Genomic DNA, 13,936 nt, shown 5'->3' with positions numbered 1-13,936 from the left:
TTCTCCTGCTGCCTTCAAGAAGAACAATGATGCTCCTTTCATTCTGCCTGCAGACCGGCTACGGAGACAGCTGTTACAGTTTGGGGATTTTTCTTCCAGTTTCTCAAAAAAAAAAAAAGGAAGTTGCTAAAAATGGGGTGGCTTCCCCACGTCAAATTAAATTGGTTCAGATGCTTTATTCTCTCATTTGCTGTATTGAAAAGCATTCTTGCAGCGGTGGGGAACTTACTTTCTCCTCCATTGTGACAGACACACCTGCCAAGGCAGGGACAAACACCCGCTGTGGAATATGAGCTTTCACAAATCTTTAAGCTACTGGACAAAAGCTCCCACAGATACGGCAATTGTTAGCTGCGCTCTGATGACCCAGTGTAGCATGTAACTGTGCAGTTATAAGATCCAAATGAAAGCCAGGCTGGGATTTTAGTGCAATTGTGCATACAGCAGACTGATGTCACGCCATGCTCCATGTACTCCTGCTTAAAATGCCAAGCACAGGAAAAGAAATGCTTAAAAAAAAGCGGCCATTACAATAGAGGTTCAGTCTAGCTACTGTACAGGTTACTACATCTGATCACTGCTGCAAAGTATTAATAGGCAGCTGTCAAAAACTGATGTACTCAAGTGGTAGCCCCATAGCTGCATGTGCAAAGCTTTCACCAAAACCGCCTGGGTAAAAGTGCATTTAAAATAGACCTGGAGTCAAAAAGCAGAGATCTGCCATCCTATAGATAACAGAATAAAATTGCTATTGCTACAGTTAACATTTCTAAATTTCTAAATTGGATCTCTGAACATTTGTAGAGATAAAAGATAGCAGCAACATTCATACAATATGAAAGACCCATGAGGTTATAATGTGTATGCTGGTATGTGATCCAATACTAGAAAACCTGTTTTATGAACAAAGATTTAAAAGTATATAAAATTACTAGAAAAACACATTTCATTCGGAAATTTAGCCTATTTACCTGCCAATGGAATTCTTATTTTTGTTTCAGGCCTGATATTTGACATAGTTGTCTTGCATGGCAGACATTTGTCTCTGCTTAGTTCTATAACCTTTACAAGGCTCTCCATCCCATCGCCCCAAAGTTTTACAGCCCATGTAGTATGTCAGCCTTTTCATTATAAGCAACCAGCAGGTGTTTATAAGTTGCTACAACCCAACAGACATGCAAGTCTTCGTTGTGGTCATTGAGGATCATAGAAATCTAGATAACATCACAAAGGACCCGGGGAGGTGGAAGGCCAGGGAAGGCTTGTTTTAAAGGATGGTTGTGAAATGGCGTGGTTACTGCTTACAAATGTATGCAAATGTAGCAATCATTGCTTTTCATCCTAGCCATTGACAGCTAGAGGTGTTTGGCAGTGAGTTGTCTATTCAACCTGCTGCCTGGATAGACACCGCAAGTAGTGCCTAAGAATACAGGATCTACAAATATTGCTATAATACTAAATTACAGAAAACAGAACTCTATAATTGGTGTGTTTTATATCTGCCTTATATTAACCATAATATATGCAAATGCACTGCCTGACTCAAAACATCCTGCTAACGAGCCATAGAAATATATTCATGTACATGAGCAATTTGCAACTCAGAAGTATTTGGTATAGTCTTGAAATGTTGACTTTTTTATTCCAAATAAAGTTTATACATTATTTCAAAGTTGAGTATTTTTCCTTAAAAAATACCCACACACTTGAAGGATTCATTTGTTTCTTTCTTTTTGTATGTATTTAGTACACTAAATATAGTGCTTTGGGATTAGACAAATGATTGATCATTGACAATACAAGAAACACTGATTGTATTTTGTAGGTTTTGATACAAATTAACTTTAAATTTAGATTTTAAAGGCGTAGGTTTTATATCATAATAAGCTCCAAATGTACTATCTTACAAGGATAAAATTAAATGGTTTCATCTACAAACGCAGGATACATGGAGGATTCAGAAAAGATTATGTTGCAAAACTTGCATTTTCTCATTCACATTTTCACTGGAGTATGGCACGGACAGACAGTTTGCCCAGTTTTTACTTTGGCCTTTGTCCCAACTTGGTATATTTACATTTCAATTCATCCTGGGAATCATTGTCAATGAGACAAAAAAAATGGGCGGAAATCCAAGTGTTTGGGGTATAATTTCAGATGTGCAAAAACCCCTTAGTAGAAGAAAAAAAAAAAAAAAAAGAATGGAAAAATGACATATATTTTACCTTTACACCTAACACTAGGTTACTTAGTCTAAACCTAATTAAAAACTAATGAAATACCCACTACAATCTATGAATCTAAAACAATTTATTACACAAACAGGCATTTTTTAGGCACCATTTACAACTTTAATTGCCGAAAAGATTCCTTATGACAGATATTCCAACCTCATGGAAAATCTCTGTATGTGGCTGTCTGCCCATCATAATGGCATGATGCTAATACGTGGAGCATATTTGCACAGAGTGAAAATAACGGCATCTCTGCTCAATTTGCACACTACCAAAACTACAATACTGTGCAATCCTTTGGATCTTTAGAAAAACTAATAATGCTAATAATGCAGCAATTTTGTAATATTGTTTGATCTATATATGATTCAAAAGTCCATTGCGTAAAAACAGTTTCATTATTATAAATGAGTTGGTAAATAAATTGAATCTTACTCTGGTGGTCTTGTGTCAGGTCCCAAAGACCGGTGGAGAGAGATCCTCTCACTGGCAAAGGCATTGAAGCAATGCTTGGTGAATCCATCATCCTTCTGCTTTGTCTCCTCTGCTGTCCATGATTCCTTTTTAAATGCTTTCCCATCAGCACCAGGGCTGTTTGGATCTTGTGGTGGCCTTTCCATAAAGGGTTTGAGCTCTGCTGGAGTGTAATATCCAGGCAAGCAGGACTTTGCTTTCTGTTCTGGTTCTTCTTGCTGCACAGGGGCTTTGATCTGAAGCTTTGGCATGGAGTCCCTTATATTATTCACCGCCCCCATCATCATATCCAGCATCTGATCTTTCCGCTCCACAATGTTCTTTAACCAGGGATCATCGCTGCTGCCACTGGAAACGTCTTTGTGCATTAAAAAGAGGAAAATTACAAAGACAACACCTACTAGAGCCATTTTAAGAGGTCCAAAGTGTCTCCATAAGAGCCTCATTTTGAAATATTTCTAAAATCCTTATTGGCTTAAATGCACTATGATGATGTAGTCAAATTACTTGCTTATTCCATTTGTTGATTCACCCGCAGAACTAAAAAAAAGAAAGAAAAATAAACACAATGTAAACACATTAGACTTGTAATTACAAAGCAAGTAGAAATCTAAACTATAGTCATACAGCTATCAGGTCATCTATACAGTTCATCCTGATAAAAGGATACATTTTTGTATTTCAGGCACCATAGTCACACAGCTCAGCCAGGTCCTGGACCACATAATCTACATAACGCAGCCTGGACTGGATGTATGCATTTTATTTTATAAGGTCTTCAAATCACCCATTGAGCCTACCAGTAAAGACCACTTTTTGCAGATGGTGTGGTGGCAACGCTGCACTGTTCTTGAAATTAGAGCATTGTTGCCACATTTGTAGGCTGTGCCTGCAGTGGGTATAGTTTTAAACATTGTCACAGCTGACTCACCAGCTTGTATATCATCAATGAGAACTTGGCCATACCTGTGGCACTCACATTAACTGGCAGCTTCAAGGAAAGGGAGCATAAAAGATACAAAAACAGGATTTGGCTCAGACTGGTGAGATAAAAAAGGATTTTTGTTAGCTTCGTCTGACGTTTGTACAATGCATAGTAAATACATTTGGAACGTGTTTAGAATGTCATGCAAAGCCTGTTACTTGTTCTTTAAGGCAAGTTTTCCTCCTTATTAACCCATCCCCTATAAAATGAGAATTGTTTTCAGCAGGAGCTTCATAAAAACCCGAACTATATATGGCAGCTTTGGACACCACAAAAGGATTTTTTCCTCTGACACAAGTATTAAATTCCAGGCCAAGCGCTGCACAAGCTTTAAGAAGACCATAAAATAAATAGAATGAAAAGTAATTTTTTTGGTGTGTGATCAGTTTCAGTAGGGTACTACTGAACAAGTCGATCTAAGAGTGCATGTGACCTCTCTAGAGAGCTGCAATCACAAAGCCCAAAGACATTCAGAATGAGATTGTAGCAGGTGGAAATAGCCAAACAAAGGCAGATTGAATATCTGCAGTGTACTCAATACTTCTATTTCACAGACTAAAAACGTCCACCAAAAACACCTTTAACCATTTCTGAGTCACAATATTAACGCACATCTGCAATAAGGGCAATTGAGTGATCAAGGTATAAGATATATTTCTATACACTAATCATCCAAAACAATAAAACCATTTGCCTAATAATGAGCAGGTTCGCCTTGGGTTACCAAATAATTCCTTCTGTGCCATGGACTCCACAGAAATAGTTCCTTGGTGTTGGCCAACACAAAACTAGCAGCAAACCCACTAGATCACAATGCACTCAATCTATAGTGCTTCCTACTAAGATATCTTCACTAGGTAAAACAAACACACACACTCGGGCAGTCACCCGATCTAAAAAGAAAAAGGTTGGCACTTTTTTATTAGTCTGAAGCTACACAGCAAGCTGCAACGCACTGTGTCCTGACACCTTTTCCTATGGTCATTTAGCTATAGTATGTCTATTGTGTAAGATCAAGTGGGCTAGCCATCACCACCTATGCCAATCAATAAGTCTTGGGCATCTATGACCCTGATGGCAGTTTATTGGTTACTCTTACTTAGGGCATATTTGGAGGTCCCTGAACATTGCCAAAATTGCTCAGATCTTTACACTTCCACTTTTCCTGCCTTCAACACATTGATATATAAAGAATGGAAGACATAACATGCAAGAGAGGCCCGTACCCGTAGAAATTTAGGCACAGGGCCTACATGATGGGGGTGGGAGGCCTAGCCCAGGGGTGTTAAGGGTTAATAAAATGTAGTAAGGCTAGAGGGGGCTATGCTAGTGTGGAGCGTAGGGTAGGAGGGGGATTAGGAATAGGATGAGTTAAAAGGGGCTGAATGGAAGTGAGAGGCCCTCTTTTGGAAGAAAGTTTAAAAAAGTTTAGAAAAGTTTATTATTATTATTAATAATAAGTGTTATGTTAATGTATGCTTGCATATCAAAAGTGTAAACGCATTTATTTGTCATTTGTTTCTTACTGGATATTTGTTAATTACTTGAATGATGAATTTTTTTAATGGTGTTTAAATAAAAGGCTGCTTGCCAGCCAATTTAAATTCAAGAGTGTCTGGGTATTTAATGGTGGGGGAGTGGTTGGTAAGCAGGTGGGGGTCGGGGGAGGTTCTGATGGTGGTGGTGAAAGATGTGTATAAATATATATATATATATATATATATATATATATATATATATATCACACTTGGATGTGTGGGTGCTTTTTGCATTTGCATTCTGATCATTAGCATGCTGCCGACTGGTGGTTAGTTGAAAAACATAACCACTAATTCATGAATGACAATGGAAATTATTCCGGTATTTTGTCGTATAGAAGCCCTTCTGATCAAACAATTTGCGCAATTCATTATCCCTGAGGAAATAAACACATTAATGGTTCCACAAATCAATCAACAATACTTTATAACCTGCAATAGATACTGGTGTAAAAGGCATATATAACTGATCCAACCTAAATACACACAGCAGCCAGCTACTATGTTTGGTCTGTAAAATGAAATCCTAACAAGTTAATGATCATTTGAACCACCACCAAATGTAACATTTTATGTAATATTGTTTAAAAATAGGAAAATTTAATTGTTTAGGACAAAGTGGGATGTTTGTAGGAGTCCGGGCGCCACCACCCAAGTACCATTACTATTTATACAATGGATTACATTCTTGAACAACTGCACTGTACCTTGAAAAAACCAACCTACTTTAAAAAAAAAGTCTTAGAGGCTTACTAGATATTTTTGTGTAAAGGCATTTTAAAGTTATTATGTAAATGAGATTCAGGTATGCAACCAGTAAGGCAAACAATGCATGGTAACAGGAGAAAAAAAAAAAAATCTGCACTTTGGTTTTGGCAGCCATCACGGTGACTAGGCCTACTAAAGGCGCTGCTATTCATCCTACTGTTCCCGGAGTACTAACTGCCTGCAAGTTACCAGTCCCAAGACAATCTTATCTGCAACAATGTTGTCCTTGAAAGATAAAAAGGTTAACTTGCTTACAGCAAGTGGTTTGTTCGGCTGATCCCCATCCAGTGCAGCATCTTGTACTTATAAATGGAGTGACCTACAGGTTTACTGAAACAAAGACGAGATTCTCTAGCTCCTGTGGATGGGGCCAAGTGTTTCCCTTTTTATATAGAGCATGCCAGGTAGGCTAGGATTTATCTGTGGTGTCCAATTCCACTTCAGAGCTTTGTGAAAGAACAGATCATTTGCAAAAGTAAAGAGAACAGAGAAATTATAGACGGAGGCATGCCAACTTTTATATCAGTTTCTAATTCCATTCCAGTCTGTTTGAAAATAAGCTAAAATATAAATAATGTTTAACAAAAGTGTTAGAGTAAGGGAGTAGAAATATTCAAAGACAACACACAGAGAAGTTCACAATATACCTGTTCAAATAAGGCCCTGTCACTTCTTTTGGTTTCATTTTTTTTCCCAGTACATGTAAAGTTGTTTCCATAGACAGCAAGTCAAGATATGTACATGCATCCACCTTCTAACGCACATAGCTTCCAATTGCTTATAGATTGGAATCCAGTGTTCCCCCTAGCCCTTTTAGCTGGGTGCACCACCTGGTACTTTTCAGTATTTACCTGGCTGTTTTTGGGTGGTTACTGAAGAGATGGGTCACAATATTGGTGCTGCTACAATTTCTTCCCACCCCGGTTCTGAACATTTCTGGGTTGAATACTGAAATCTGTTAGTCCCTTCAACTTTCCAGTTTTTTCTTTCCAACTGAAAGGTCAATGACCCACAATGAATAGGAAATGTAAAACATGACCCTACAATGCACTGTGCTCCTATTTCTGATATTTTTCTATGCAAATATCTACATATTTAGTAAAATGAAACTATTGCACGTAGACAGGGAGTTCTATATTCTTTTACAACAGTAACAATAAGGGATTGCTTTGTCATTTCGGCTTTTCAAATTCTATTTCATAGCAGACACATAATAAAGACACTTAGTAGTCCCACATCAAGGTGGTATAATTTACTTTTAGCTAATGCTACATAAATTTAATTTTAAATACCCCAGATACTAGAGATTCTTCCACAAAACCCTCTGTTACTTAGAAAAAATTAACAGTAGATAGTAATATTTCTGAAGATTTGTGCACCAAGGTGGCCCCAATTAAGTCTGTATATATAGTATATTAACTCTATACACCCAGTGACTTCTTGGTAAATTGAACATAGAGGAATTATATGAACACTTCCTGATTATAACCTGAAAAACATAGCTCAAAGGTCTACTTGTAAAAATGCCAACAGGTTGTAACACACTACCACACCCTGTGTAAAAAGTCCTCATCTGAAGGACACGTGTGTCTTTGGTTTATTGGAAGTGGATAAATGGTGAAAAAAAATAAATACAATAACATACATAACGTATAAAATTCTCTAAGTATACACTACAATTTTAGTATGCCAAGGAACAACAACAATAATAATAACAACATTTAAAAAAACACCAACATATTACACAGAGCTGAACATTAGGGTTTCCAAATGACAGGCAACTACAAACAATGATGCAGGAGGAGAGGAGCCGGCTATAATCTGCAGTGGCAAACATAAGTTACTAACCTAGATCCATTGTGATTATAAGAAAATCTGATTTTTGCAACCTTTTTGCTGCATGCTCATATCAAACTAATGATGAGGTATTGAGCCATGACAGGTGGCATTTGCAGTTAATCTCATGACAAGAAGTACTTTAACTGTATGTAAAAAACCCTAGGACATTTACAAGTCTATGAAAATTTTGACAACCAGAAGGTTGCCAGAAGAAAAGCAAGGAGGGCCTTTAACCAGCAAGATGAAACATACCCGGTATTTACACTACACAAATGCTATTTACACACAAACACCTATCCACCACTATTTCTCATAATACATTATAACACATTTGGTGCTTATTGGTATTAAACTTTAAGTTTTACTGTGCTTGAGTTTAACATTAATAATCAAATTTTAATTAAACACTCAGAAACCATTTTTCCTGGAAAAAAACAGAAAATATTGTGTAAATATGATAGTCCTCTGATTTACAGCAAATGCAAAAAAATGGCACAGAGTGTATATATAAATGTGTGTGAAAGGAAACTACAGTGAAACATATCACCTTGTGGTTGACAGATGTGACGTGTCATAAGCCCACACACTGTACTATAAACACATAAAGACCAAAAAGGAACCGGCAGTTTGTTCTTTTAAGTAGAAAAAAAGGAAGGTGTGCAGACTGTCCATGGTTCAATGACAATATTTTAGAAAAGAGCAGTTCAGTTAAATACACAATAACTGAAATGTATTGAAATCTGTATCCATTAAAAACATTTTCATGAAAAACTACTAAAACTGTGGCCAATGTACAGCGCTGCAAAATATGTTGGGGCTATATAAATCATGTTTTTTATTAATAATAAATATTATAATGATTAATATTAACTTCTGTGCCACCGCTCATGACAACATGTTAGTGCTTTGCCAAGGAGATCAGTACTATGAACTATATAATGTGAGTTTGACAATCAATCTTTTTCTGCTATGAACAGGTCAGCACCTAAAATTGCTAAATCTAATAATAATGATGATCAAAAAGTGACAAAAATAAAATGGACTGCCCTTTTAAAAATAAAAATTAATAATTGAGCCTAATTTTTTCTTTTGCAGTTTGTCAGTGTTCTATTGATTCCTTACAGCTGCTTTTAACATATTAATCCTAATGCTGTCCTGTGCCTCCTTTTTATAGTGGCCATCATATCCAGAAGCCTACCGAGTCCTTTCACAGGACTGTAGATCTTGAACCACAGGATTCACCTGGAAGCCATTTTTTTTAACGCAGTGACGTGAATCCTGTAAACAAAAACCATGGTGCACAGGAAACCAGTGGCAATGGAGATACTTATCCTTAGAATAGAGAAATTTTTATTTTTCCCCCAGACTGTCCTTGTGCATTATATGGACACATTTAATAAACATGAATGAACATCCTGCATTTACTCTTCTGTGTATTTTGGCTGTGGAATCTGAGGTGTCAGTTTGGTTGGCATAGCGAGATCATTGCTATATGGCTGTTTGCCCATATTCTATGTAGCTGATAAGATCTTATGAACCAGGAAAAAGGCTTTAATAACAAAGGTTTATGCTATATGAACTGGTCTCTCAGGCTTCTTTGCAGAATATCACCCTCCCCCATTTTGCTGCTTGTACAGAGCAACAGGACAGTCTGGTTTTGGGGTGGTTGTAAATATACCTAAAATAAGCATACTTGACATCAAGCTGGAAAGCTAAAGACCAACATTTTTTAGGATTCCCAATGTTCCAGTTTGAGAATTTTTTTCCGATGACTATTACCAATAAAGCTTTTATGATCAATACTAAACAGGAGGTGAGGGAGAAGTCTTACAAAAGGGGACACGTAGACTACATTGCGGAATTTCATCTTGTTTTAGGTGAGGGGTCATTCTACCTAATCGGGCACAGACGGCAAATACAAATCTGACAGGGGTTATCACTTATTTTTTTCCTAATATCTATATAAAAAAAAAAGAAACTTGACACTGTAAACATATTTAGGTTAAATAACGGTCAAGCTAAACCACCCCAAGGCCAATGACAGCCACCCTAAACAATATGCTTTAAAAAAAAAAATTGTGGTTCCAAACAAGTTATTATACCCACTTTTCTGTATCACAGTAAAAAATTCAAAGGATATTAAAGACAGATATCAAATAACCAGTTAATGCATTTCTAGATTTTTTATAAGAATAAAAAATCTTGTGAGCAAGGTTTTTTTTTTTGTTGTTGTTGCAGAAAGAACAGTATGTCTCTTCTGCAATGACACTACCTTACCTGCTTATTAGCAATCTTCTGTAGAATGTACAGTGAGCTGCACAGGCAGTATGAAACAGCATGGGAGTTATGCCATTCCAGTGGTTGAGGATCCCAAACCCAGAAAAGATTGTTGAGGGTGTTGGGGTCAGCAAAAGAGCAAAGAGTTGAGAGAGTAGAGTTTAGTTCCTCTTTAAGCTATATGACAAGGGGCAGCCAGCTCATACTGCCATTACCTACATAGGACTATGATAAAGCAAAACTGATGCTCCTGCAAGACTCGGAGCTGAAGCATTTTCTTTAACCTAATGCAGACCTCGACTCCGTATTCACTTTAGTACTAGAATAAGGTTGAGTTCTCCAATAGCCACTAATCAGCTTTCCCTTCGGCTTCTAAACAAAGGTAATCATTTGCAGATGAAATAGAAAAAGGAGTATGGGGGCATATGATAGACTAATATCTTAGTATGTACCTGCAAATATCAGGTCTTTGCGATTCTTAAAACTGTTTTTTCTTTTAGTGAGAAGCTGTGATGGCAGAGGCACAAGCAAGTTTCATGTCATTGGAGTTATGGGCTGTCATGAAGTTTTTGTTTCTCCAGGGAAAGTCAGTAAAGGACATTGACACTGAGATGTCACTGGGGGAGAAGTGTTCTTCCTATAGCACTGTCAAAACCTGGTATCTCGTTTCAAGACTGGGCATTTCACCGTTTAAGATGAGCCCCACAGTGGGCGCCCCCAACCTCAACTGACCCGGCAACCTGCGATGCTGTCCATGAGCCGATTATTGAGGACTGGCGAATATCCGCAAAAAAGATAACCCAGATACTTGACATCTCACGGGAGCGTGTTGGGTTTGTTATCACCACTATCCTAGACATGCGCAAGCTTTCAGCGATGTGGGTGCCGAAATGTTTGAACAGTGATCAGAACAAGGAACAAGTTGAAGCATCCAAAGCCGTTTTGGCCCATTTTGAAGCTGCACAGAACTTTTTGGCTAGGTTAGTGACTGGGGATGAAACCCAGGAACAGTGAAAGGAACAGCGCCACAGCGGGTCCCCGCAGACAAAGAAGTTCCGAACCCAGAAATCGGTCAAAAAAGTAATGGCGTCCGTTTTCTGCAAGAAAAGCTGCAACTATGCTGTACCAAGTTCATCAGTCTCAGGGGATAATATGTTGAATAAATGTGTTTTTTCATAACTCTGGCTCTCTTCTTTCTGGGCAAAGCCAGGAACTTCTCAGCACCCCCTTGTATGTCCTACAATTAAGAAGCTGTCCAGGAAGGAAAGGAAACAGTCTTTATGGTAGATTTTGCATTATCAACTTGTTTCCAAATGCCTAGTATTTCTAGGGTGTCTACAGATTACCGGTATCCTCAGAGGATAAGCCTATGTTACCGTCACCAAAGATGAACCAAAGCAATAGAAATGGGATAAGGAGAGAACAGAGGCAGGAACAGTTTTTGCATCATACAAAAGGTTACCTATCTGTACTCGTCGAGCATCTGCATGCCTCTGCAAACATAACAGAAGCACCTGGACTATTATCATTTTGTCTGTTTACTGCTTCACAAAGTATTAAATTACCAGGATATTTTTGATACAACATACATATTTAATAAGGATATATTGCTAGAGTTTTAACCAAAAAGTACATAAATCGTATTTGAGGATTAGAAGGTTATGTACATGCACTTAAACACTTTCAGTAGCCAGACAGGGCCAAGATATGGTGAAACCTATTGCAGCTCCTGCTGTTACAGGGAAGTGACCAAAAGGATGTGTCTCACTATCCATCATTCTTCATGGCAGGCCTCTGCTTTACCTTTGGTTTTGTTAGGTGCCTGGGTAACTAATGATCTTTGGCAGGAAATTTGTAAATTGAAATACCGAATGAAAATTAGCTTTGAAGTTTTTAAACACACTAGTAAATATGTCTTGCTTGATTAACAAAAACCTGTTAGTGTTATGTAGCATGGATGCAGCATGATGGGGCCAAGACACAAAGACGGATAGGATATAGAAGCAAATAAGAAAATGTTTAATGAGACAACTTTAGTCCATTGCAAACACTCTAGATGGGTTGAGGGAAATGAAACGTATTCTGTCAGCTTACAATTTCTATTTTTGTTTCAAGTTGTAGTACATGGATACATGGGGTTGTATTACAGCTGCAAGCCCCAACCCTAGCTGTATGAGCTTACTGCCATGGGTAACCTGTTAAAGCATCACCACAGCAGTAACATTACTCTGAATTTCAATGAGAATATTGGAGACATGTATTCAGTAAGCAATCATTTACATTTGAGTAGGCATCACACTTTTATACAGCAGCACTAGAATGGAAAAAACTGGGTGCCAATCTGGTGTGTTGCATTCAACGTGTCATCCGGAACATGAATAGAAAGGAAAGTGAACAAGGGCTAAGCTAATCAGGATATATCTATTACTCCATGTACTAGTCAGCATATCTACAAGTTTTCAGGAAGGTACAACTCTTCAGCTTCAATTTAAAAGGTATGTAGTATGGCAGCCTGACGTCTTTGGATATTTTCATGGTGACCTGGTTTTTAGTGCCAAGGCAAATCTGCACTATTGACTCTACCCATCCGGCAGTATTTAGCTTGCAATTGTTGTTTAATCCCCCATTTTTGTATGCCTAAGGAATGTGGAAGGACCTGTGGTTGCAGCTGGTTATATGCTGAGAGGAGCACAATAGCCAGTACATTAGCAGCTGAGCTGGTATTCCCGTACTTCAGCAGAACAAAATACAGATTTTCTCTACCTGGGTTTGAGCTCCTGGGATTTAGAGTTAACATTTGAATGATCAGTCTGTCCATTTTTATGTGGATAGTAAGGGATAAATGTGGTTTGCTGATCATAGGCTTTAGAAAACCTTAATAAGCAAACTATGGACTTTTGTCAGATATTTAAGATCTTGGGTAAAAAAAAAATGTAGCAGGCATGTTTTTAAAGTTAAAGAAAAGCAGTTTTTTTTTGTGGCAAATCAAAATATATTGTGTTTGGAACAAATCTTAGAAAGTGTAACTTATTTTACATATATTAAAATATATGTAAGAGCGGTCAGCTGCATGCTCTGCACAGATTTTAACCATCCCCTTGCCAATCCCGAGTATTGGAACCGGAAACCATTTGGAACGCAAACAACCTTTAAATGAGTACCCTATTCTTAAGAACCACTACAGTTGCACATTATTTAAACGATATCTGCGCATGCCCTGAAGAAGCCAGTCGGTGAAACGTGTCAGGCTAAAGAAACATTTTTTTTAAAATACTCAGGAAATATCCATGTCTTGTTTTATGGTCTTACATCCCATGATGTTAATGAGAAAGACTAATAACAACCTCAATATGTTTTTATACTTTACTACTGTACAATAAGTTATACTTTCCATGATTTGTTCCAAAGCACAATACATTTTTCTCCTTTGCAGATCAAATAATCCATAATCAACTTGTTATTACATGTAATAAGTACAGCCCTATGTACAAACATCTGATGAGTGTCACCCAAGAAGAATGGTCATGCTTGTCACAGGTGACAATCTGACATGTGTATAGTGGTCCCATGATGTCAGTCACCACTGTGGTGGTTTGATGGCAACTGATGTGCATTTCAATAAAGAAGAGCACAGTGGAGTGCTACTCACTCACCCTTTCCTATCCCCAATCCATAGGAAAAAAAAAAAAAAAAAAAGACGCTTGTTCATTCATCAGTCACTGGAAACAGTCAAAAAGATCTTTTCCATATGCAGTCATCTGGCATCTCTATGGAGCTTTAGACTTTGGACTGGCATTTAGTCATTTTTAACAGCTGAGTAT

General features: G+C 37.7%; 1 protein-coding gene across 2 annotated transcripts in view; it reads right to left on the bottom strand.

Moving 5' to 3' along the window:
* The window catches only part of GALNT6 (polypeptide N-acetylgalactosaminyltransferase 6), a 42,956-nt gene that overhangs the window by 16,690 nt on the left and 12,330 nt on the right, over positions 1 to 13,936 (bottom strand). For both annotated transcript variants that reach the window (XM_072406980.1, XM_072406973.1), the window contains exon 2: positions 2,670 to 3,248. In XM_072406980.1, the coding sequence (XP_072263081.1) occupies positions 2,670 to 3,154 (485 nt within the window). In that variant the 5' untranslated portion in view covers positions 3,155 to 3,248. The remainder of the gene's footprint in view (positions 1 to 2,669; positions 3,249 to 13,936) is intronic.

Source organism: Pyxicephalus adspersus, chromosome 1, assembly GCF_032062135.1.
Source record: "Pyxicephalus adspersus chromosome 1, UCB_Pads_2.0, whole genome shotgun sequence".
Taxonomy (NCBI): Eukaryota; Metazoa; Chordata; class Amphibia; order Anura; family Pyxicephalidae; genus Pyxicephalus; species Pyxicephalus adspersus.
This window is presented reverse-complemented; position numbering and strand designations above follow the sequence as displayed.